Source organism: Lates calcarifer, linkage group LG11 (genome assembly GCF_001640805.2).
Source record: "Lates calcarifer isolate ASB-BC8 linkage group LG11, TLL_Latcal_v3, whole genome shotgun sequence".
NCBI lineage: Eukaryota > Metazoa > Chordata > Actinopteri > Centropomidae > Lates > Lates calcarifer.
This window is the reverse complement of record NC_066843.1, coordinates 19,237-41,660: the sequence shown is the minus strand read 5'-3', so window position 1 is coordinate 41,660 and position 22,424 is coordinate 19,237. Positions and strand designations below refer to the sequence as shown.

At 41.4% G+C, this 22,424-nt stretch overlaps 2 protein-coding genes across 2 annotated transcripts; both read right to left on the bottom strand.

Moving 5' to 3' along the window:
• Nucleotides 1-167: 167 nt before the first annotated feature.
• Nucleotides 168-9,128, bottom strand: LOC108873266 (NLR family CARD domain-containing protein 3). The gene is given in 9 exon segments (XM_051073900.1): nt 168-2,174; nt 2,420-2,466; nt 2,663-2,836; nt 3,273-3,446; nt 3,885-5,242; nt 5,244-5,603; nt 5,605-5,725; nt 6,823-7,165; nt 7,653-9,128. Coding segments are annotated over 8 exon segments (3,090 nt in total). The 5' UTR covers nt 7,101-7,165; nt 7,653-9,128; the 3' UTR covers nt 168-1,596.
• A 5,389-nt stretch (nt 9,129-14,517) lies between these two features.
• Nucleotides 14,518-17,817, bottom strand: LOC108873262 (uncharacterized). Its single transcript, XM_018661434.2, has 3 exons — nt 17,622-17,817; nt 17,333-17,496; nt 14,518-16,467 (listed from the first exon to the last, which is right to left on the bottom strand). Exons 1-3 carry the CDS (start codon nt 17,802-17,804, stop codon nt 14,931-14,933), a joined length of 1,884 nt encoding a protein of 627 aa, XP_018516950.2. The 5' UTR covers nt 17,805-17,817; the 3' UTR covers nt 14,518-14,930.
• Between the last annotated feature and the right edge of the window lie 4,607 nt (nt 17,818-22,424).

The window sequence follows — 22,424 nt, the reverse complement described above, 5'->3', positions numbered from 1 at the left end:
GCCGCAGCCCTAATGAAGGTTTGTGCCCTGCGGGTCACAGCTTCGGTCAAATATGATACATTTACACTGAGCTGCTCCAAAACTTCACCGTTAGAGACAGAATGTGATTATTTATGCAGTGAAACAGTTTCATTGTTGTAGATCAATAACTGAAGGATTAATAGTGATTGATAGTATTGATAGATCTCATACAGAATCAATACCTGGACACATGAACTGATTCAGATTCTCTGCTGTTTGTTCAATAAGGACATTTCTCAGCTGTTTTAAAATGTACTGAACAGTCCAATCACCTGTCCAGGTGCACAGGTGCACAGGTGGACAGGTGGAGGGGACGCTGAGGTCAGTCCAGCTCGGTGGTGTGAAGCCTGGAGGAGTCACAGTCACATACAGAGAGAAACCTGCTGCTGGATGACTTCCTGTCACCTGCACCAGGTAAATAATGAGTGTGTTTATACTGTTAGCATCGTTAGCTCCCTGCTTATCATCTGTTTGTTTGTTAGTGTGTGTTGGTGCTAACAGGAAGTCATCAGCTGCTCAGGTGTAAACACAGACTTGAAACACGTGTTTTTAAATTCAGCGTGATTTCCGCTTCCTGTAGACGTCATTATCTCTGACGTCCTGAACGAACGTCGGTAAACGTGAGTAGAAAAAGACGCTCCTCGTCTCTGCAGAACTTCGTTCAGAATCCTCCTGTTTTTAACTTTCCTTCAGTGTCACAGTGAAACAGAATTGTCTGAACATCAGTGGAGACACTGACAACAGGAGCTGATCACAGTGAAATCAGCGAATTTAACTCACTGAATCATACAGATATTGAAGCTCCTATCTGCTGTATATACTGTGCCTCCTCATGTCACCACTGTACACACAGAGCTGCTGTTACAGTGAACACAGTGTGTGGTTTGAAGTGACTGAGCTGACGGACATTTTGTCTTCATCACAGGAAGACGGAGGAGGAGATGTCCTGCTGGAGCTTCATGTCTTCTACGTCCTCTCCAGGTGACGTCCTCTCCACAGGTGAGTCACTAACAGACAGGTAGGATTTAGTTTCAAACACAACATTTCTTCTCAGACCTCAGACCTTTTCAGACTCAAACGGATCATGTGGTGTTTAGCGTCTGTGTGGACCCACAGGAATGAGGTAAATGTAAATATACATAAAGTAAATTATTCATTTATTCTTATATACAACTCTGTTTAATATCCAGTGACTGTTTAGCATCTTAATGTGCAGTGTACATTATATTACAGTAATTTACTATCTCTATTCTCAGCTCAGGATCATTTTCTGTCCATTATCAGTGAGTTAGTCTTTTTCCAACACTGTGTATATTACACCGACCACTTTATTAGGTACACCTGTTCAACTGCTCATAAAGGCAAATATCTGATCAGCCAATGGCAGCAGCTCAGTTCAGTCATGTAGACGTGGTGTCCTGTTGATGTCAGAGGTCAGACTGCTTGGAGCTGATAGGAAGGTGAAGGTTACTCAGATAACCACTGGTTACAACCAAGGTCTGCAGAAGATGTGAAGATTGATGCTGACCATGTCCATCCCTTTATGACCACAGTGAACCGTCTCCTGATGCCTGTTTACAGCCGACACAGAGACACTGAGGACTTAACGTCCATCAAGTTATTACCCCCAAACTTACAGTTACCCCCAAACCCAGGATACAGAGGTTCAGTGAAGGTGGTCTTGAAGGTGTGGAGGTGGATCAGAGAGTCAGAGGAGACTCTGTAGAAGGACAGAGAGCCAGCAGGACAGTCCACATACACTGCTACTCTGTGAGAGACAGAGGAGGAGGAGGAGGAGGAGGAGGAGGAGATAGTTGTCTTTGTGTTATTGTGCCAGACCGAGTACCCATGAATCACAGAGCACCTCAGACTCCAGGACTGATTGTTGCATCCAAACAAACAGTCACTACGGTCTCCTTTCCTTCTGATTCCTCTGTAACTCACTGCGATGTCGATGTCTCCTCTCCACTTGACCTCCCAGTAACAGCGACCAGTCAGACCAGTTCTACACAGCAGCTGAGGACACCACTCAAACCTGTCTGGATGATCAGGATATGACTGATCCTCTGTCACCCATGTCGCCTTCCTGTTGTTGTCAGACAGTTTGATGTCTCTGTGTGCTGTGTTTACATCCAGTTCCAATTCACAGGCGTCTGATGGAGACAGCAAGACACAGTGAATAAGACGACCTTTGGTGGTTAAAGGTTCAAGGTCACTGTGACTGCACAGAACACTGTTTTGGCCATAACTTCAGAAATAACTTGAGAAGCTACACAGTAATTAACTGCACCTGGACTGGTTGGTGGAGTCATACAACCACAAGGGGTTAATTCTAATATTTTGATGTATGAATAGTGTGGTGTTGCTGTCATGAATCAAACTGAATCAAAACACGTACACTTCCTCACACCAGGTGTTAGCCTCTGCTCTCCACCGTGGTCCAACCTGGAGGATTAAACACAGTCAGATACTGGTGGTAGGTAGCGAGGCAGAATCTGTGGTTACTCTGAAACCAACACATTACTCTGCTTAATCAGGTTGAGTATGTTGGGGTGGAGGGCTCTAAGCCGCTCTAAGAAATTTGTCTTGAGCTAACATAAACCAGGATAACCTGTTTGAGCTTACATAGGTGTCACCGTACCTGAGAGTGTCCAGTCTCCAGTGTGGATCCTCCAGTCCAGCAGACAACAGCTTTGTTCCTGAGTCTCCTGGATGATTGTAGCTCAGGTCCAGTTCTCTCAGATGGGAGGGGTTGGATCTCAGAGCTGAGGCCAGAGAAGAACAGCCTTCCTCTGTGATCAGACAGCCTGACAGACTACATGATCATATGGAGTTAGTTTTGGTTTATACTGTTACCAACATAGCTACCTGAAGAGGAGTCTACCTGTGGAAACACTTCTATTATGTGACAATGTGGACACGTTAGGTAACAGATTCCTGTAACCATCAACACTGAGTGACAGTAACTATCTTCCTGAGATATATTAATGATAAAGCCTCATACTCTGGGGCACCATGATGTATGTACATCAGATACACCATGTTTACTATCAAGTAATCTAAGTTGCATGAATTCCAGTTAAACTGTTTGTGTGGCTGCTTTCATTTTTACATTAAACATATAAGGTCTAGAATTCAGGTGTCAACCTGACAGAATGGATAAAATTTCACTGGATGATCCCTTACCTACTTTTTTACAGATAATAACCAGCATGAAATGGTAATTCACAGAAAGAAAACTGAACATTCACCTCAGAGTCTCCAGTCTACAGTGTGGACTCTCCAGTCCAGAGGACAGCTCCTTCACTCCTGAATCCTGTAGATTGTTGTTACTCAGGCCCAGCTCTCTCAGATGGCAGGGGTTGGACTTCAGAACTGAGGCCAGAGAAGCACAGCCCTCCTCTGTGATCAGACAACCTGACAGCCTGCATGATCATATGGAGTTAGGTTTGGATTGCACCATTACCAACACAGCAGTTACCTGAAGAGCAGTCTACCTGTAAACTTAAGACACATTCATATTCCTGCTGCATTTTCCAGATTATTCTCCACAGACTGTAGTTGTTTTTGTGCAGAAACAAACTGAACGCTGACCTGAGAGTTTCCACTTTGCAGTTTGGACTCTTGAGTTCATCAGACAAGAGCTTCACTCCTGAATCCTGCAGGTGGTTGTTGGTCAGGTCCAACTCCCTCAGACTGGAGGACTGGCAGCTGAGAACTGAGAACAGAGCTTTACAGCTTCTCTCTGAGAGGTTGCAACTGGTCAACCTGTAGAAGAGGAAAGCTGGATTTATTCTTCTGTGTTGAGCAGTTGAATAATCATATTTGATGTTATACATGTATCCACTTATCTGTGCACCTACAGAGCTTTGTTGGAGGCTTTGACCACTGGCAGCAGCCTCAGAAGAGCCTCCTCTGAAGCAGAGTATTTCTTCAGGTCAAACACGTCCAGATCTTTTTCTGATGACAGTAAGATGAAGACCAGAGCTGACCATTGAGCAGGAGACAGTTTATCTGTGGAGAGACGTCCTGATGTCAGGGACTCTTGGATCTCCTCCACTAGAGAACGATCATTCAGTTCATTCAGACAGTGGAACAGAATGATGCTTTTCTCCGGAGACAGATTCTCCCTGAGCTTCTTTTTGATGTACATATTTGTTTTCAGGTTGGTCTGTGAACGTCCTCCCATCAGTGTCAGGAAGCCCCGTCGGTGATTCTGATTGGTCGGCAGAGAGAGGTTTAGTAGGAAGCGGAGGAACAGGTCCAGTTGTCCGGTTGGACTTTGTAAGGCCCTGTTCACTGCACTTTTGTAGACGGCTGTTGCTGATGTTTTGCTGAAACACGTCCGCAGTCTTTGGACTGTCTGTCTTGGTGCAGGCATCACATTTTTGTTGTATTTGAAGAGTGATGTGTTCACATGAACTGCAGCCAGAAACTCATGAATGGTCACATGAGCAAAGCAGAACATCTTTCTTTGGTCTTCATCCTTCCTCTGCCCACACACCTGTTTGAAGATATCTGGGAATAACTCTGAATACTTTGAGGCTGCTCTGATACTAATGCCTGCATGTTTCAGGTCTTCCTCATTAAAGACCTTGTTGCCTCTCAGTAGTTGGTGAAAAGCCAGTTTTGCCAGTAAGTGAAGGTAGTGGATGCACATTTCTGGGACATACTTCTTTTTTGCTTTGTTGGTCTGAACCTCCAGGAAGTAGATGTACATCTGAGTCAGGGTCTTGGGCAGCTCTCCTCCCTCTCTGGTTTTCAACACATCCTCCAGAACTGTAGCAGTGATCCAGCAGAAGACTGGGATGTGGCACATGATGTGGAGGCTTCGTGAGGTCTTGATGTGGGAGATGATCCTGCTGGCCTGATCCTCATCTCTGAACCTCTTCCTGAAGTAGTCCTCCTTCTGTGGGTCAGTGAACCCTCTGACCTCTGTCACCATGTCAACACACTCAGGAGGGATCTGATTGGCTGCTGCAGGTCGTGTGGTTATCCAGAGGCGAGCAGAGGGAAGCAGTTTCCCCCTGATGAGGTTTGTCAGCAGCACTTCTACTGTTGTGGATTTTCTCACATCAAGAGTCTGGTTTGTTTCGCCCATGAAGTCCAGGCAGAGGTGGCTCTCGTCGAGTCCATCAAACACAAACAGAAGTTTGAATTCACTTTCTTTCTTTTTCTTTCCTGTCTTCTGTAAAGTTGTAAAGATGTCATCAAGCTGTCTCCTTCATAATGCAGTTAGTTTCTGGGATACACGTGTGAATGAGCTCTGCCAATCGAAACCTTTCTCCTCTCCATAAATTCAGCTGCTGGACAGAGAAGGGGAAAATAAGGTGCAAATTCTGACTGGCTCTTTTTTCAGCCCAGTCTAACAGAACCTTCTGTACAAGCAATGATTTTCCAATTCCTGCAGCCCCACTGGTCAGTACTGTTCGTATGAACGGGTGCTTGAAGATGTCGCTGGGTTTAATTGGTCTCTGTGATTCTGCTGGTTTTCCTGTCTCCATCTCGAACTTTCTGACCTCCTGCTGTGAGTTGGCTTGTGCTTCCCAATTCTCTGTGATGAACAGCTGTGGCTTCATATCAGGACAGAAACTCTTCATACTTATTCTCAATCCAGCTGTCTTTTGCACACTTGAACATGTTCTGGAGGTCGGACTGCATCAGTGAGCTGGTACGATGTGTTGGATTGTAGAGGTGACGACTGCTCTGTCACATCTGTGGAGAACAAAATAACATTGATGAAAACTGTCAAGTATGAAACACCAATCCAGGTACTGAGGACATAGTTTTTGGATCTTGATAGGAAAAATCATGACACGTTTATGGTGTTGAAGGTCTATGAGTTTGCTTGTATTCAGTATTTTTCTATAAGAGTCAGACAGAAGGAGGATTTGTGTACATTTTTTGGCGGAAATGTTCTTAAATCACTTGTACATGCAGTTTCAAGAATGAATGTGTTTGTAGAGAAGTTTTTGCAGAGGCCTGATTGGACAGACAACATTGTGACTTATTTCCTCCTTAGCCTCCACCTGCTCCACACAGTTCCTCATAAACGCCAGCTTTAATTGTGTGATGAATAGGAAGCAGAGTCCAGGTTCACCTTCAAGTGTTGCTGCTGACAGCTAGGAGGTCAGAGAGAGGAGCAGGCTGTGGTTGAACTGATGAAGCTGCTTTGTTCTCTGAAGTCTCTCCAACATCATCAGCCTCCACTGACAGACACACAAACACATCAACACTTTTAGTCTGCTGCTGATGACTTCACACTGTTAATCAATTATCCTCAAAACTGGTAATAAGCCTTCTGATGATCGACTGATTGATTAATCTGCTGATTGTTGCAGCTCTAGGTCTGTCATCTTTGTAATTACAGTGTTGTAACATTTCAGAGTGAACCAGCTCCTTCTTTCAGGGATCACATTTCTTCATACAGATTATAAATGATTGTTGGATACTTTGCCATCGTTACTGCTCAGAGACAAACACACTTGATCTTGAGTTGTTGTTTGAACTGTTGTCGTTCTGCTTCTTGCTTTTTGAATAACTGATGATTTATGGATTATATATATATATATATATATATATATATATATATATATATATATATATTTTGTGTGTAATATTTTGTTGAGCAGTTGTTCAGTGTGGTCTGGATGTGGTTGCCCATATTACTGAAGTGTCCTGGACCCTTCACCTGCTCCACATGTTGCAGCAGCTGATCCACCTGCAGACAGAAACAGGATAGAAGCAGTTGTTGAGTTGTGACTTCCTCAGATTGCTGTGACTGTTGTGTTTCACTGTGACTGACCTTCAGGTCCTGAGCCAGTGTTTGATAAGCTCTCCACCAGGTCGTTCCTCCTTATCCTCTTTAAAATCCTCTTGGCCACCTCCACACACTGATGTCTGTAGGTCTGGACCATCAGATCCACTGTGTCTGGCCTGTCTGCCTTCTCCAGCTGGCTCTTTGGGATTGATGGGAGGTCTTTCAGGAACTCAGCCTGCTGCAGGTACCACTTGAAATTTTTTAGCTCTCTATCTCCTAAATCCTCCAAAGTTTCCAGCAACACAATCGCTGTCGCCATCGTTTCTCCCTCCCGAAATCAGGATAAATCTCTGGCTCCAAGGATTTAACCCATCACAGCAGTACCTGTAGGTTTAGATGTGTAGACATCAGGTTAAAGGATATACTGTGTGAATGATGTTTGGCAGCTGACTGATTTTATTTTAGATTTTTCTGCAGTATAGGCGGTTGTGTGTAGTTGGTTTATTGCCTAACTTTCCATCTTTTTACTTCTGGAGATTGAATCTAGGCTTCACTTTTATAACTTTTATCTATATTTCATTCGTTTATCAGAGACTGATCAAGCTAATTAATATGAATATTGTGTAAATGTGTAGGGTTTAGCCAAACTTCACTCCCTGAGCAGGTCGATGTTACACATAAAAACAAACTAAACAGCAACAAAACTGTAAGACAAAGACACATTAAGTGATGGACTAAGCTGCAGTAAATGTTTCCTGCTGTGCTGACAGATGTTACAGATGTAAACTAACATTTAACAGCATGATAAAACATTATGAATTTTTATTGTAGTTTAGTTTCAGTCAGAAATGAGAGAAAAAGCCGTTTGTACCGTTTTAACTGAGTCAGTCTGAGACCGTCTGCTCTGCTGCTGCATCTTGTTTCAGGAAGTGTTCATGTTGCCACCACATCCTATGACGACAACTGAGAACACAGAAAAGAAACTGTTGCTTTGTCCAATTATATATATATATATATATATATATATATATACACACACACACACACACACACACACACACACACATTATTAGATGCAGTATGTTACTACAAATACTAGTGTAAATTGTACTAGTGTCAATTTCCCCAGTGTGGCACTTATATTATCTTAATAGCAAAGGATCATGGGAAATGTGGTAATTCTCCTCTTCTATAGATTCATTGACAGTGATAATGAAAAGGGAAATTTTTATTCATGCTCTTTGTAACCATTTTGTTGTGAATGGATGTGAAAGAAGAGAAAAAATAATTATTAATATAATTATTGAACTTTTTTGGAGTAATAGTAGTTTTTTTTAATTTTATCTCTGACTTATTGTCTCATATAAATCTGCTCCAATGACACAAACACAGTTCAAGTTTAACATTTTTATTGTGATTAAATATCATAAATCATCATAAATTACACATACATTTCATACATTTAGTGAATTGATTTATGTTCAGTTTGACCTTTGTGATGGTCTGTGGTTGAATCCGACTGAACTCTGCTGCCATCTGGTGTTTGAGCAGCAGATGACACTCAGGAGGAAGTTGAGCTACTCAATGAATCTGGGATTCTTTTCATTACTGCTCTGTTTATGTGGCTGAAAGTTTGATAGTAAACTGAAGCTAAGTAAAGAAATTACCACAATAAAAAGCTCAGTGTGAACAGAATCCAAAATAAAATTAAAGAAATTAAAGAGCACACATAAAATACTACTCAATATTTGTAGATTTGATTTGTACAATTGAATAAGTGGTTTATAATTTCATCATTTTTATCTTTGCCTACACAACTACAGCATTTATTACTTTAAACATTGTTTTTCATAAAACAACCAGTCTGATAAATTGTGCTGTATATAATAATATCAGGGATATTTCCAGGATACAACATGTGCATCTTTATATCACTTTGAGGAGTCTGCATTAGCTAACATTAGTCAGTAAACCAGTAACCCAGCCAGCTACAGGGCAGGTCTGGACGTTTCAGTGAGTTGCTATCTGAAAGTGACTGGGCTAGCTGGTTAGCATGCTAACATCAAGAGAAGATAAGTGATAGAAACAGAGGCGAAATATTGGCACTGCTTTCCACAGCTGGAGACAGCTGGAGAGAATGAAGGAATGAAGTTTGATACTGAACTTGTAACGTTTCGCCTAAACTGACATGTCTAACCAAACACAGCTCTCATGACCCTGTACAGCTCAGTGTTTCTGTCAACCAACATGTCTGCTGTTGTCATCGCTGTGTAGTTGATGGTGCAGGCATACTGCTCCTTCAGGTAATCCTCAGGAATCATTGTACCCTCCGATGTTTTACCCAGACAGGCAGCGAGATGGATGGTGGCTTGAAACCTGGAGAGCCAGAGTGCCAGAGACAGGGCCAAGGTGACAGCAACAAACGGGACCTTTACTGAAGAAGCAGATGCTCCTGGGAACGTAAATGGGATGACGATGTGGTTTCTTCCTGGTTGACCAAATGCATCTGTGAGAAGCAGAAAGGCATTCCATGCCTCGTCAGATGGTGGTTTGACAGGACTGACCATGATGTTGGGAATGAATTGAGCTCCAGCTCTTCTCATTTGGTTCCAGTAGTAGGGCAGTCTCGTTGGATGATGTCCTTGATGAGTAACATGACAGAGGTTTGTTTTCCCACAGTAAAAAACTCTGTGATGAGGTTGTATGCGTCCTGTAGCAACACCATACGCTGCATTAGCAGTGATGGTGCAGTTCCAGGGAGAATACAGGACCACGTCTTTGATGGTGGCCAGAGGCAGCAGACAGCTGGCTGGGATCATGTGTTCTGTGATCGATCCATGAGCCACAAAGGTGATGTCAATGTTGTTGCTGTGGTCCTTCTGCTGTTCCTCTTCAATGTGTTGTTTCACTAAATTAAACATGTCCACCAGATGGAGGAAAGCTGCACACTCTGAGTTCAGTCTCAGCCATTGTCGAGTAGCTTCATCCTGACACTTTTCTATTGCAAACTCTATTAGTTCTCTCCTTTCATATGGTCTCCCCTGGGTGTTTTCAATGCAGCGTTTGATCCTGGCTAACTTCTGAACCATACATCTGAAAAAAAGAAGTAATTTAGACATATCATTTTGACCAGTTTAACACAATCTGTACCAGTTATAAATCCTATAACAATGAGGTTTCCAGTATCACTCTCCAGTTCAGATAATCTTTACATCAGAATATGGACAGAAGACCTTGAATAAAAGGTGCAATCAAAATGTTCTAAGAATATAAACTAATGTACAGCACAGTAATGCACATGGAACAGATGTGAGCAATAACTTTGCAGGTGCACATTTACGACGTGTGCCAGGCTCCTGTATGGGGGGGGGGGGGGGGGAACAGCACTGTGTTGAGGTCTTTGAGGATCTCCGTCAACAGGCCTCGGACCCAACCTTCAAGTTAAAGATCATCACCGGTGATGAGAGGCGAGTGTAAAGCTAGTAAACCCAGAGACCAAACGTGAGACTTCACAGTGGAAGAGCTGCAGCTGATTTTTTTCAGCATTTGTGGGGTTGTACTCCATGAATTCGTCCCCCAGGGTCAGACTGTCAATGCTGACTTTGACTATATGTTTCTGAGGCATCTAACATTCGGGGTGATCACCTTGGTGATCCATCATGACAATAGTCCACTCACAGAACATTTTTACGCAGGGTTTTTTGGCAGCACCAACACAGTCATTCCTCACCTTACTGCTACTCTCTGGATTTGGCTCCCTGCAACTTCTTCCTCCTCCTCAAAATGAAATCTAAGCTGATCTGTCACTGTTTTGACACAGTGAAGGAAAGGAGTTGCAGATGGCGCTCAACATACATAGGGGGGCTGGCAGTAGTTTATCACTTCACAAGGTGACTACTCAAAACGTGAAGGCGGCCAAATTTAAATCAGGCACAGTTTTTAATTGCGCAGTCTCTGAACTTTCTGATCACACCTTGTATACCTCTAGTGAACCTTTGATGTATTTTTATTTCTAGCATTACACTGAAAATAATGTTGATTTTCACACTCACTGAATTTCATCAAGTGCTTTTTCCAGCTCTTCAGCAGCAGTCCGTATGTCGCTAGCATTCTCTCTGAGACTCTGACTGATTTCTGTCTCACATTTGTTCAGGTCTTCACAGTTGTTAATCAGCTCACGAACTGAAAACGCAAGTGCAACTGCTCCTCCTGCAATCTGAAAAAGAGTCGCACACTTTGATTATTGACAAGACTTGGAAAGTCAGAGATTAGCAGGACTCAGTTCTTGGATGAGGGCTGTTTCCTGCTTCAGTCTGTGACTCATGAGTTTGACTCCAACCCCTGAGACCTACAGACCACAGGAGACCTTCAGTTTATCTCACTGTGACCTCTGAGACACTCATGAGGCAGAAAACAGCGCCTCCTGCTGAGCCTGGCACTGACCTGTTTCTTTTGTTCATACTCACTCGTCCAGCTGCCTTCTTTGCTGCTTTTTCTCCTATATTAGTGGCCAGCTTCTTTGCTATTAAATATCCAACCAGGGTTGACGCCTCTTTGACTGCTGCATTTTTAACAAAATTTAAAAGCAGGGTCAAACCCAGATGAGCCAAGTTGTCCCCAGAGAACATTATGGACGATCCAAACATCATCTTGTACAAACTGATATTATCAGGTAATTTCAGTCCATTGCGTTTGGCCATTGCTCTCAGGATTCGCTCCATGACATGATCTTCAGAATGATCACCAGCCTGTTGTTCCTCTTTCAGTGACCCTGTGAGCTTCTGGAGTTCCTTTTCAAGATCCTCAATCTCCTTTGAAATCTGCTTTGCGTCATTTATGGCGCAGTTTGATATGACAACATCTGCAATATCAGATCCCACACTGGTCACCAAACCAACCCCTGATGCTACTGCTCCTGTTGCAGCTAGAACTGGTATGGCTAACCCTCCTGTAAAGAAGGCTAAAGCACCTGCTGCTGTCAGTGCAGCTGCACCACCTACAGACACTGTGCTCCCAACAATCTTAGTGCCATTAACATTCCTCTTTCTCTCCTCCAGCTCAGTGGCCAGTTTCTTCAGCTTATCTGCACATTCTCTCTGTAGTTTCACCCAGGAGAAGATTTTATCTACGAGTTTGTCGGCAACATCCATGGTGAGATGACACTGAGAGGTCAGCAGGTCTACAAGAGAGGCAGATAAACATTTAAATGTCTGCATGTAGCTAATAATGTGGTCTTTATTTAAACTGCTGCTGGACTGTCTAAGTTTTCTAAGCTAACGATTATTTTAAAAAAGACAGGAAAACTGATGAGACAGATGTGAAAACCTCGACCACCATCACTGATGAAACTGACTCTAAAATATTATTTGTGTTATAACAAAGTAAAACTTTTTTTAGAAACAATGAAAAAAGAAATAGTTTCCTGGTGATGAGATCATTAAATGAAAATGTCCATTTGACGTCTTACCTGCTTTGAAGAGTAGAGAAAAGGCTCTGGTCTGCGTCAACACCGAGGTTTAATTCTTTTTACAACAGAGGACTTTTTCTATTGGCTGTTTCAGATCAGGCCACTGCTGCTGATAGTAAAAAAGAAATGGAATGAGAAACCACTGAGATCTAAAACTGTGTCTGGGTTAAAACTGACAGAGTTCCCTCTGTAGAGTCACTTCAAGTTCAAGTCAGACAGGAAATAACAGAGGAAATGACCCCACCTCACTGAGAGCAGCACAAGGAGGAAACAGTTAGAAATATGAAATTAAAGCCTTATTCCTATCATGGACAAAGGCAGCCACCTGCACAGATAAACCCTAAGAGGGGTTTAAGGAGTTTGATCAAATACAACATGTCTGAATGGCCAAATATGACCAAAATGTTCAAATTAAAATCAAAGTGTTGGTTTGAGGCCATGATGTCAATAGACTTTTTGTAAATCTTAGCATGTTTCATCTGTGGTTTGAATTTCGTCCACCTAGGACAAACTAAGCCCAATGGCAAAAGGGGTTTGAAACTTTCCAGGGGGCGCTATAAAGCTATTAAAATATGTGAATTTTCACCAGGCCTGACATGTGTGCAAAGTTTTGTGAGTTACTGAGCACATTTAGTTCAAAAAGACGACTGTTGTGCTACAGGAATAATAATAATTGGAGCAAAAAAAAAAGTCTAGCAGTACACAAATATAAACCAACAGAGCAGTACAGTCTGAAGGTTAAATGACAGTAAAGTATAGGAACCATCTAGACCATGGAACCATGTATACAGTGAGGGTTACATAACACAGACTCTGTTATATAAGTTATCACAGAGTGACGAGCTGCAGCACGTTAAACTTTCTGTGACTGATTAAACAGACAAAATATCTTTTGCAGTGTAGTTTAAAGCCTGACGACAAAGAGTCATTAAAACCTCAGCGGTGCAGTTTAGGTCAAAGTTTTCTGTAGAAACCAACAGTATTTCATATATTTATCAAAACAAATATTTACAGTGTCCCAGACAAAAGGTGTTTAAAACCAACAGAGTCATCCAGAACTCATGAGCATTAAATAAACAGGAGTGTGTTCAGAGACCTGTTTCCACTTTGTGAGCAGAAACTAATGAATCAAGCTTTTTATAAAACAGAAGATAATTCCATGAAGATCTGCAGCAGCAGCAGAAGAAGAAAAAGAAGTATCTTACTTGTTCCTCAGAGCTGTTTGGAGAGAGTCTGCAGCCTCCTGACTGAAGGAGACTTTCTTCTTCACTGGAGTTTTTCCTGCAGCTCAGTTTCTCTAAGTCATGTGACTTCTTGTAAAGATGCAGCTGCAGAGCAGAGTCCTGATTCCTGAACAGGATCAGATTCTCTATCTGTTCTCTGCTGAACATGAACTGTTATCAGCAGTGAAGTTAAATACATAATAAGATAAATGATGACAGATTTAGTGACACATGCAGATTGTGGGAGTGAAAGCAGCTTTGTGTTGTCAGTGGATTGTGTTGACTCTGACACACACACACACACACACACATTCAGACCTGCCTGAAAAACAAACAGCAGACCAGAAGTGTTTCTGGGATCTGACCAGGACTGGGTCTAAGTCCTGATCCTCTGTGGCTGAGGTCAGGGTGTTTTGGATGGTCGCTGCTGTTCTGTCTCTAACACTGCTGCCTACATTTCATTTTACAGCACTGTATGACTGAATAGTGATGTTCAGACAGTTGTTCTGGATAAACTGAACAGAGCTGAGGATTCTCAAACCTGTGGCTCCACAGTTTAATCATTCCTTCGCTTGTTATTCTGTTTGGATTTGACTGCTGTGAAGTTTGGCCCTCTGTGTTTTACAGATAAAATAAACAGATGAAGCAGCAGCCTGATGAACAGGAGGTCATACAAATAACCATCTGTTTCAGTTCATTTAGAGAATGTCAGGTGTTTTCTCACCTTTCTCCAAATGTCCTGTGTCCTTTACTTCATGTCATCTATAACTACATGACAACATCGTGTATTATCTTAAACACTATTCCCATAAACAACCAGTCTTAGAAACTGTATATAAGAGTTTCAGGGATATAAGCACAGAAGTTAGAGTATCTTCAGAAATGAATGCAAATGAACCAGTTTGTGTAACCAGAATATTTTATTGAAAGGTGAACAAAAGAAGAAGGAAAAAAAATGTACCCAGACACAATTATTGTCCCCCTTCACTAATATTTGGCCTTTATCTGTTGATTTATGGTGATTTGTTCCTGGTAAATAAACAATAAACACAAATGATTTTGAGATTTCGAGTTTGGTGAAGACTCTGTCAGTGTGCTTGGATCCTGTTGCATCTGTTTTCAGCTGTCGTTCATTATATTGAAATCATTATACATCATCTACTTTGTTTCCATAATAATAACTACGGCCACTAGATGGCACTAAAGAACAAAACTCTTAAACATTTTACAGGATAACAAGATTAAAAATATGATAGTCCTGATTTCTTTCTCACCATGAAAAACAAACCACATCATTTAACAAGTGACATGGATTCTTTGTAGTCACTCAAATGATTTAAAATTGTCAAAATGGTTCAATGGTCAAAACAAAGCAACATTTCACAAAACACAACAGCACAACTGCAATTGATTGTTTTGCTGTCGAGTTAAACTCTGAATTAACTGATGTTCTGTCCAGTCACAAACGTGTTGTCCCTCCCTTTCCATTATCTGAAAAGTTGTTGTGTTTGTTCAATTCTTGTTTTGTTGTCTGAATTGTTGTTGTGTTTTGACCTTCAGGGCCACTGTGATGTTCCCTTTTGAATCGTTTTACCTGTTCGTCATTTGTAGACTCTGGTCTGGCCTTGAACTTTATAAGGCAATGATCTGATATATTGTAGTTGATGACACTCAGACAGAAGATTTCTACATTTTTGGTGATGACCAGATCCAGAGTGTTATTTCCCTTGTGTGTTGGCACCTTTACATGCTGAAGGAGTGTGTTGTTCTTCAAAAATTCTTTAAAGAGTTTAGTAGAGGTCTTTTTGTCGTTGTTGACGTGGATATTGAAATCTCCAGTTATGATGATGTTGTTCGAGTTTTCAAAAACATCCAAGAGCATCTGCAACTCATTCAGGAAGGTGTTGAATCGGGTCAAGTTGTCCTTCGGAGGGTGGTACACATTGATGACCAGGACAGATGTGTCCCACGCATCATGTTGCAGGACTGTGGCAACATATTGAAAGGTCGTAATGAAGTCAGAGTGATTACTTTGATGCTTACATGATAAAAGGTACTGAATCGCTGCCCCTCCCCCTCGACCTTCCCTTGACACAGAACAAACACTGTGATTTTGTGCTGAGGATTCTCTGAGGACTTTCTCTGCAGTTTCCTTTTTGGTCCATGTCTCTGTTATGCAAAAGACAGACATGTTAAGTTGTTTCAAAAGCTGTGAGATGTTGATTTTTTTCTTATTTATTGACCGGACATTGAGCAACCCCATGTTTATTGTTCCACGAGGGCTTTGGTTGGTGTCATGATTGGTTTTGTTGGTAACGGTGTTGTTACCGCTCTTCTCTTCACTCTGATCACTCTCTTCATCCTCATCATCTCTCTGTTCATCTTCCTGATCATCACCTTCCTGTTCTTCACCTCCACTCTCTTCATTTTGGTCTCTCTCTCTCTCTTGTTCACCTCTGCTTTGATCAGTTTGATCTCCTTGTTTATGCTCTTGTGTTTGATCTGTTTGAGATTCATCTGAAGTCTCCTGGTTTCTGCTCTTGTCCTGGACATGATCTAAACTCATAACGATGTCAAAAAGGATTTGTTCGCCCCGAATCACCTGTGAAAACTGAACCACCACCTCTCCCCTTCCACTGTCTCTTGACTGACGATAATATTTGACATTTTTTGGTGCAGATTCTCCAAAGACATCATTGGTGGTGTCCCTTTGAAACCATGTTTCAGTTGTTCCAAAGAGGTCCAGGTTGTTTTCTGTGACACTCTCTAAGATCTTGGATCTTTTATCATTTATCGACGGATTGGTCTCATGATTGCTTTCTTTGCCAAAGCTGCTGTTTCCACTGAGGAAGGTACGGAAAGCAAGGAAGGCCAGAAAGACAACGAAAACAACCACTGTGCAACCTAACAGCAGTTCCTTTTTCTCTTGATGTCGTCTCCTCTTTTCTCTTTCTTCTTGTTCGCGTTGTCTTTTAGAGATCTCTTCAAGCATCCTCCTGGGAATAAAAGTGAAGGTACAGTTAGTGTGACTTGAGAAACATCAACATCAGTGGTAGCCAACAAACATATTTTACTCTGAGGGGAGATTTATCTAATGTAATTGAGATTTTCAACTAAAGCCTCATGTCTGTTTACTGTGTAACATGGTGCTAGCTCTAGTTTGTCAGGCTAAACAAGTCACAGGACTGGTTGGTGGTAGGTCTGCACAATACATCTAAAATTTACCATCAATACAATATTAACATGCATAATTTGTATATTGCAAAAGACAGTGTGAACCATGATATATTTCCATGTGCTATGCATTCATGCTCTACTTGTCAATATGTTTGGCCAATCAGATGGAGCCCTGCTGCCCGAGCCCATAAGAGCCCAGAGCCATTTCTCCTTTCAAGAAAATTATAAATTATGGGGGATGTAAAACAGACTAAATGGATGATGTTGCCATGAGGTGTTTGTTGCTGGTTGCTGGAGAATTTGGGGTTTAAAACATTTTAAAATAATGTGATGTTGAAAATACATAACCTGATAATGTGACAGCAAAATGGGGACAGTAACATAGACTATGTTTTAGAGGCAGTTTGAACAACTTTCCTGGGATGTGTTGACACTTTTTACACCATGAAAAGTTTTCATGTTATTTAAACATTATACTCGATATCATCAAGTATCATGGACATTTCATTTTAACCAGTTTGATACAATCTGTTCCAGTTATGCATCTTATAACAAGGAGATGTTCCAGTATCAGTTTCCAGTACAGATACTCTTTACCTCAGAATACAAACAGAAAACTGAACTTTGATGATGTCTTTTTATTTCTAACATAACACTGTAAATAACATTGGTTTTCAGACTCACTGAATTTCATCAAGTGCTTTTTCCAGCTCTTCAGCAGCGGTCCGTATGATGTCAGCATTCTCTCTGAGACTCTGACTGATTTCTGTCTCACAGTTGTTCACGTTTTGACAGTGGATAATCAGCTCAGGAACTGAGAACAGAAGTCCAACTGCTCCTCCTGCAATCTGAAAAAGAAACAAACACTTTTGATGACAAGACTTGGAAAGTCTCAGTCTGATGTTGGATGCTGTCAGGAAACAGCGCCTCCTGCTGTACCTGACACTGACCTGTTTCTTTCCTTCATACTTACACGTCCAGCTGTCTTGTTTGCTGCTTTTTTCCCCATATTGGCGGCCAGCTTCTTTCCTATTGAATATCCAACTATGGTTGTCAGCCCTTTCACTGCCGCAGTTTGAACAAAATTTAAAAGCAGGGTCAAACCCAGATGAGCCAAGTTGTCCCCAGAGAACATTTTGGATGATCCAAACATCATCTTGTACAAACTGATATTATCAGGTAATTTCAGTCCGTTGCGTTTGGCCATTGCTCTCAGGATTCGCTCCATGACATGATCCTCAGAATGATCACCAGCCTGTTGTTCCTCTTTCAGTGACCCCATGAGTTTCTGGAGTTCCTTTTCAAGATGCTCAATCTCCTTTGAAATCTGCTTTGCGTCATTTATGGCGCAGTTTGATATGACAACATCTACAATATCAGATCCCACACTGGTCGCCAAACCAACCCCTGATGCTACTGCTCCTGTTGCAGCTAGAACTGGTATTGCTAACCCTCCTGTAAAGAAGGTTAAAGCACCTGCTGCTGCTGCTGCAGCTGCACCACCTACAGACACTGAGCTCCCAACAATCTTAGTGACATTGGCGCTTTTCTTTTTTTCCTTCAGCTCAGAGGCCACTTTCCTCAGCTTATCTGCACATTTCCTCTGTAGTTTCACCCAGGAGAAGATTTTATCTACGAGCTTGTCGGCAACATCCATGGTGAGATGACACTGAGAGGTCAGCAGGTCTACAAGAGAGGCAGATAAACATTTAAATGTCTGCATGTAGCTAATAATGTGGTCTTTATTTAAACTGCTGCTGGACTGTCTTTAAGTTTTCTAAGCAGACGATTATTTTAGAAAAGAGACAGAAAAACTGATGAGACTTGTGAAAACCTCGACCACCATCACTGATGAAACTGACTCTAAAATATTATTTGTGTTATAGCAAAGTAAAGATTTTGGAGAAACAATGAAAAAAGAAATAGTTTCCTGGTAATGAGATCATTATCTGAAAATGAATCAGGGTCAGATTTGTGGCTTTGACTTGACTCTGCAGGAGGAGAAGAAGAAGAAAAAGAAGTATCTTACCTGTTCCTCAGAGCTGTTTGGAGAGAGTCTGCAGCCTCCTGACTGAAGGAGACTTTCTTCTTCACTGGAGTTTTTCCTGCAGCTCAGTTTCTCTAAGTCATGTGTCTTCTTGTAAAGACGCACCTGCAGAGCAAAGTCTGGATTCAAGATCAAGATCAGATTCTCTTATCTGTTCTCTGCTGAACATTAACTGTTATCAGACCAGACCATGAGCACATCATACGTGTCCTTACAGGGCAGTACATGATAGTTCTGGTTAGTTTTGTTATTTTCTCATTCTCTTACCTTTTAGTCTCATGTAAACTACCCCTGGTGACAAAAACACACACAAAAACAACTGTTTTTTTAGTTTTAGTGCTGATCAGAATATTCTAATGGAATGTCAAAGGTTACTGAACAAAAGAAAAGAAAATCCACATGATAGATAGATATATACTTTATTGTCACAGCACTGAGAAACAATATGAAACTTAGTTCACTTCACACATCATTTTTATTTAACCTTTATTGAGGCTTAATCATTTGGTCCCAAATAAATAAAAGTGTCCATTAATTTGCACATTTCATCCTCAGGTCAGGAAGTTTATGTCAGAGCAAATGTTTAAACATTATATGATTTGGACAAAAAAACTAAAGTTACTTTAGAGAAACAATAACAGGTAGAACAGAGACTATAAAAATGCTCTGCTGAGATTTCTGCAGTAAAAATCAAAACACCCAGCACAACATAGATTTTTCAGTATTGAACATGAAGATTTTCATCTTAATCATCTTTGCTGCTTTATGCAGGTTTTTCTAAACTCGACTGAACTGGACAGCTGAACCCAGAAATGTCCTTTTAAAGCCTCAGTGCAGTACTGATCAAGAACAGTGCACCCAGTCTCCACCAACAGCTGCTGTAATGTAATCCAATGGACAATCATCCACGTCAAAGTCCGTCCACTGAAGTTCTTGTTTTTACCACTGACAGACTCAGAGTGTGTCTGACAACATTATGGATAGGATTCCTACAGTCTGGGTTTCATATATCACATACCTGTGGATCATGGGTCTGTCTGTAAATACAGAAAATAAAACTTGAAAAGCTTCTTAATTTAGAGTTTGATGCTCTCTGACTCCGGTTTGTTCGGTTTTGACCATGAAGTGGTCTCAAACATGTGGACGATGTTTAACCAAACCTCCTGCTGAACATGTCCTCTGAAACTTCCATCACAGTGTTGTCGATGGTGCAGACGTACTGCTCCTCCAGATACTTCCTGTCAAGCTTCTGTCCAACAGATCCATCACTCAGACAGGCAGCGAGGTGAACGGTGGCTTTAAACCTGGAGGAGAGGAGGACCAGAGACAGAGCCAAAGTGACCACAGAGAACGGGACACTTGTCTCTCCTGGGACGATGAACGGGATGATGATCCGGTTTCTTCCTGGTGGACCATGTGTCTTTGTGAGAGACTCAAAGCTTCTCCACACACCGTCCTCTGGTTCAAGAGGACTAACCATGATGTTTGGGATCATCCGTCCTCCAGCTTCCTTCAGAGAGTTCCAGTGGTTGGGCAGTTTGATGGGACGATGTTTTTCCTCTGGAATTTTACAACCATTTTCTTTCCTACAGCGAAAAACTCTGTGCTGAGGTTTGATGAGTCCTGTAGCAATACCATAGACCACTTTAGAGGTGGAAACACAGTTCCAGGGAGAATAGAGGAGCACGTCTGTGATGGTGGACAGAGGCAGCAGACAGCTGGCTGGGATCATGGAGCCTCTGATCGATCCATGAGCCAAAAAGGTGATGTCCACACTGTCACTGTGGTTCTTCTTCTCTTCTTCATCAATGTGTTTTTTCAGGAAATGAAACATGTCCACAAGTTTGACGAAAGTATCTGAGTTCTGTCTCAGCCACTGACAAACAGTTTCATCCTGACAGTTTTCTATTGCACGATTTATCAGTGGTTGACTTAATGTCTTCATTAATGTCGTCCTTACGTGTTCCATCATTATAATGTGTTCCAACATCATAATGTGTGAGAATCTTAGACAGGACCTTCTGTAAGAAGAAATTAAAGACAGAAGCATCTTAAACTTGTCATTTAAACCAAAGTCATTTTCAGTAGTCCATCTTAAAATGATGTGTTCAGATGTTACTTTCTACTACAGCTCCTCCTGTTTCAGGATCTTTGACAATATATTATCTTTCATTATGAACCTGTTCATTTTCAAAGACTCACTGAAATTCATCCAGTTCTTTCTCCATCTCTTCTGCATCAGTCTTCTTGTCTCCAGTCTGACTGGTTTCTGGGTTACATGTGTTCTGATTCCCCATCAGCTCGGCTCAGTAACTAAAGTCCAGCTGCTGCTCCAACCTGAGAGGGAAACAACAAGAACACTTTGTTGTTAATGACTAGACTAAGTGTAGATGTACAGGACTGAATGAAGTGAACATCCAGTCAATGAAATAGAACCAAACAGTTCAGCCTCAGTTTTGGACCTCGGGGCGACCCAACAGCTGAGTGGTGAGTTCTGGGTTTGATTCCCAGCCGGCACATTTTCTGTCTCTGCATGATCAAATACACATGAAGTCCCCAAAAACTAATCTTAAAAAAAGTTCTGCAAACTCATCCAGTCCTGTTTTACCGTCAAAGAAATATTTCCATTGTGAGGTTGATTATTTGATCATAATGCGGAAGTTAAGTAAAACCAGTAAACCGCTGTAGCTCCACTGAGTCATGAGGCTCATTAATTCCTCTTTACATATGAAAACAGATGTGTCCATTTCAAACAATATAACCATCACTGCCCTCACACTTCCATTTGTCCTTTATGTTAGCACTGATGTTAAACAATGCGTCCACTAGAGGGCAGCACTGACTATGGAGGAGGAGGTCGTAATAATGTGGTTTTTAGGTGACATTGTTAACGATGGAGGTCTGTGAGGTCATTAAATGCATCACATGAAGTCTTCTCAAAAACTTTGGCCATTCTAATTTTTTTTTTTTCATTTTGTACAATGGTCATGTTTTGACTGAATATTAACTATTGGCCACACTGCTCCTGAGATTTCCAGTGGTACTCATCTGTGTTGTCCATATCTATATCTAATTTTGACAATACATGAGCAACAGGATGTTCTCATTGTGTTTGATAGCTCCAGAATCAACAGGTTAGTTTTATCTTGTGGTGATATTTTCTAACATACTGTGTGTAATATACTGATTTAAATATTTTAAAAAACGAAGAAAGAATTCATATTTTATGAGATCATGAAAGAATTTTGTTGTCTTACCTGGTTCAGATCATCACAGGTGAGTCGTGTTGAGAGAATCTGAATATCTGATGATCAGTGTTCAGCTTTTATTGTGGAAGGAACAGAGTCCTGCTACTGTTTTTCTATTGGCTGATCAAACTCACGTGTGATACCAAGTGAAAGAGAAAATGCAGTGGTGGTAATCCCCTGGATTTCCAAAGGGAGACAGTTCTGATCCAACCACAAGTTAATGTTTCACATGATGCAAGAAAACAATGTGATTTATTAGTGTCATCATTTTGAACAGATACTGAAAGTAAAACCTATTTCTCGAGCAATATACCAGTCACAGCAAAATAAACAGTTTACAGCCGCTTCATCAGCAGCTGTGTGAAGCTGTGATGCCACATTTAAACTTTAACCCTGAGAGAAAAAAAACAGCCAGAGAAGTGAAAATGTTTGTTTCTCAACAGGAAGTTGCACTCGTAAAAAAGTTAAGAACCTCTGATCT

What these genes read in the sequence shown, in the direction of transcription:
- LOC108873262 (XM_018661434.2), bottom strand. Translation starts at nt 17,804, where the DNA reads ATGATGTTTGGATCATCCAAAATGTTCTCTGGGGACAACTTGGCTCAT. An exon ending in CAAACAAGACAGCTGGACGT is followed by an intron (nt 17,497 to 17,621) that starts GTAAGTATGAAG and finishes TTTCTTTTTCAG; the next exon opens with ATTGCAGGAGGAGCAGTTGG. An exon ending in AAAGCACTTGATGAAATTCA is followed by an intron (nt 16,468 to 17,332) that starts GTGAGTCTGAAA and finishes TTTTATTCCCAG; the next exon opens with GAGGATGCTTGAAGAGATCT.